Raw genomic sequence first — 1,446 nt, 5'->3', positions numbered from 1 at the left:
TGCAGCAATGGCGCCCCCTGACACTACTGTACATACTCAAGCAGACTGTCACTTTGGTGCATTTCACAATAAAACCTTGAATCTTAAAGTGAAAATAAAATGAGAAATATTATTGTGCATTAGTTTGTCCTCTCTTAGAGTCTCATCAGATCGGCAGCAGGTTTAATTAGTGACATAATGAATCACCAGTCCTGAGGCCAGCTGAGGCTTTGATGCTCAGAGAATACAGCTGACGCTTGGCTTTGTGCTGTACAGCCAGATGTGGGAGTCACATGATTTGGCCATTTTTAAAGAGGTAACAAAAAAACAATAAAATGATCCTCTGGAAACTCTGCATGGATGACAATTGGAAACAATCAAAGTGTATCCCTTTTGTCATTCTGCACATTAGCAATGAGTGGCTTCAGGGTGACGTGTTAAACAACATTAATTAAAGAGTAGATATGTACATTAGTGACTGTCATATCTTTGTCCCCAGTGGCTCTCATCTATTTACATTTTAATTCTCACCTTCAACATGAACACCCTGTCTGCAGCGTCTCGCCTACAGCTGACTTCGTCTCTGTTTATTATCTTTGTGAAATAATTGCTTTTAGAAACCTGGAGGCAGTTTATATTGTCCAATTAGAAAATCACACTGTGTCTTTATTTCCTTATTCCAGAGTTGTTTTACACTAAACATGTTAGATTTGACAACATTTAGGCAAATAGAATATTGACTGAAAGGCGTCTGTATTTCTAGCTAAGGGATTGTTGAAGGCATACAAACAGCATTTACACTTTTGTGTTTATTCAGAAATTGTAAACAGTTAAAGTGACCCCTCTTCTTGCTAAATTCAGGTTCATAGTAGTATGTTGTGCCTCTACTGTGACAACTCATACAAGCTCTGTTGTGATAGGTCAACAGCTAAAAGATGTCCCGCCCCTTAGCCTCTCCCTTACAAAGTGTTGTAGCGCTATAGCCAATAGAAGTGTTACAGTAGTACATAGTGATGTCACCATGTTGAGGAAGTACACAAAGGAGTTCATTGGAGGAGTTGCCCTAAAACCAATACAACACACAGGAACGGGAAAACCCCAAAACCCGGCCTCTTTAAAGGGATGTTTGTTTTACCTAGTCCTTTCTCTAAACAGTATAAAGTCATTAGTATTTGAAATGGTTCTGGAAACCTGCAGTTGTAGTCGAGAGCTTTGAGAGGCTGAGTGTTTCCTTTCAGCTCATTTACACAGAAACACATTTACCTAGATCTGCAGCAATGGCGCCCCCTGACACTACTGTACATACTCAAGCAGTGTGTGTGTGTGTGTGTGTGTGTGTGTGTGTGTGTGTGTGTGTGTGTGTGTGTGTGTGTGTGTGTGTGTGTGTGTGTGTGTGTATTTCCCAGGTTGCTAAATGTTTTGTGCGTGTGTGTTTATGTTGACAAGGAGGTTTAATAACTGTGTGCT

At 40.3% G+C, this 1,446-nt stretch overlaps 1 protein-coding gene across 1 annotated transcript in view; it reads left to right on the top strand.

Moving 5' to 3' along the window:
- Positions 1-554, top strand: part of LOC104945621 (pollen-specific leucine-rich repeat extensin-like protein 1) — a gene marked incomplete at its 5' end in the record, with an annotated part of 4,602 nt that extends 4,048 nt beyond the window's left edge. The window contains one exon of the mRNA XM_010771327.1: positions 537-554. Coding sequence (XP_010769629.1) covers positions 537-554 — 18 coding nt within the window. The remainder of the gene's footprint in view (positions 1-536) is intronic.
- Positions 555-1,446: the final 892 nt, after the last annotated feature.

Source organism: Notothenia coriiceps, unplaced genomic scaffold (genome assembly GCF_000735185.1).
Source record: "Notothenia coriiceps isolate Sejong01 unplaced genomic scaffold, NC01 NC01_scaffold00009849, whole genome shotgun sequence".
NCBI classification, from domain to species: domain Eukaryota; kingdom Metazoa; phylum Chordata; class Actinopteri; order Perciformes; family Nototheniidae; genus Notothenia; species Notothenia coriiceps.
This window is presented reverse-complemented; position numbering and strand designations above follow the sequence as displayed.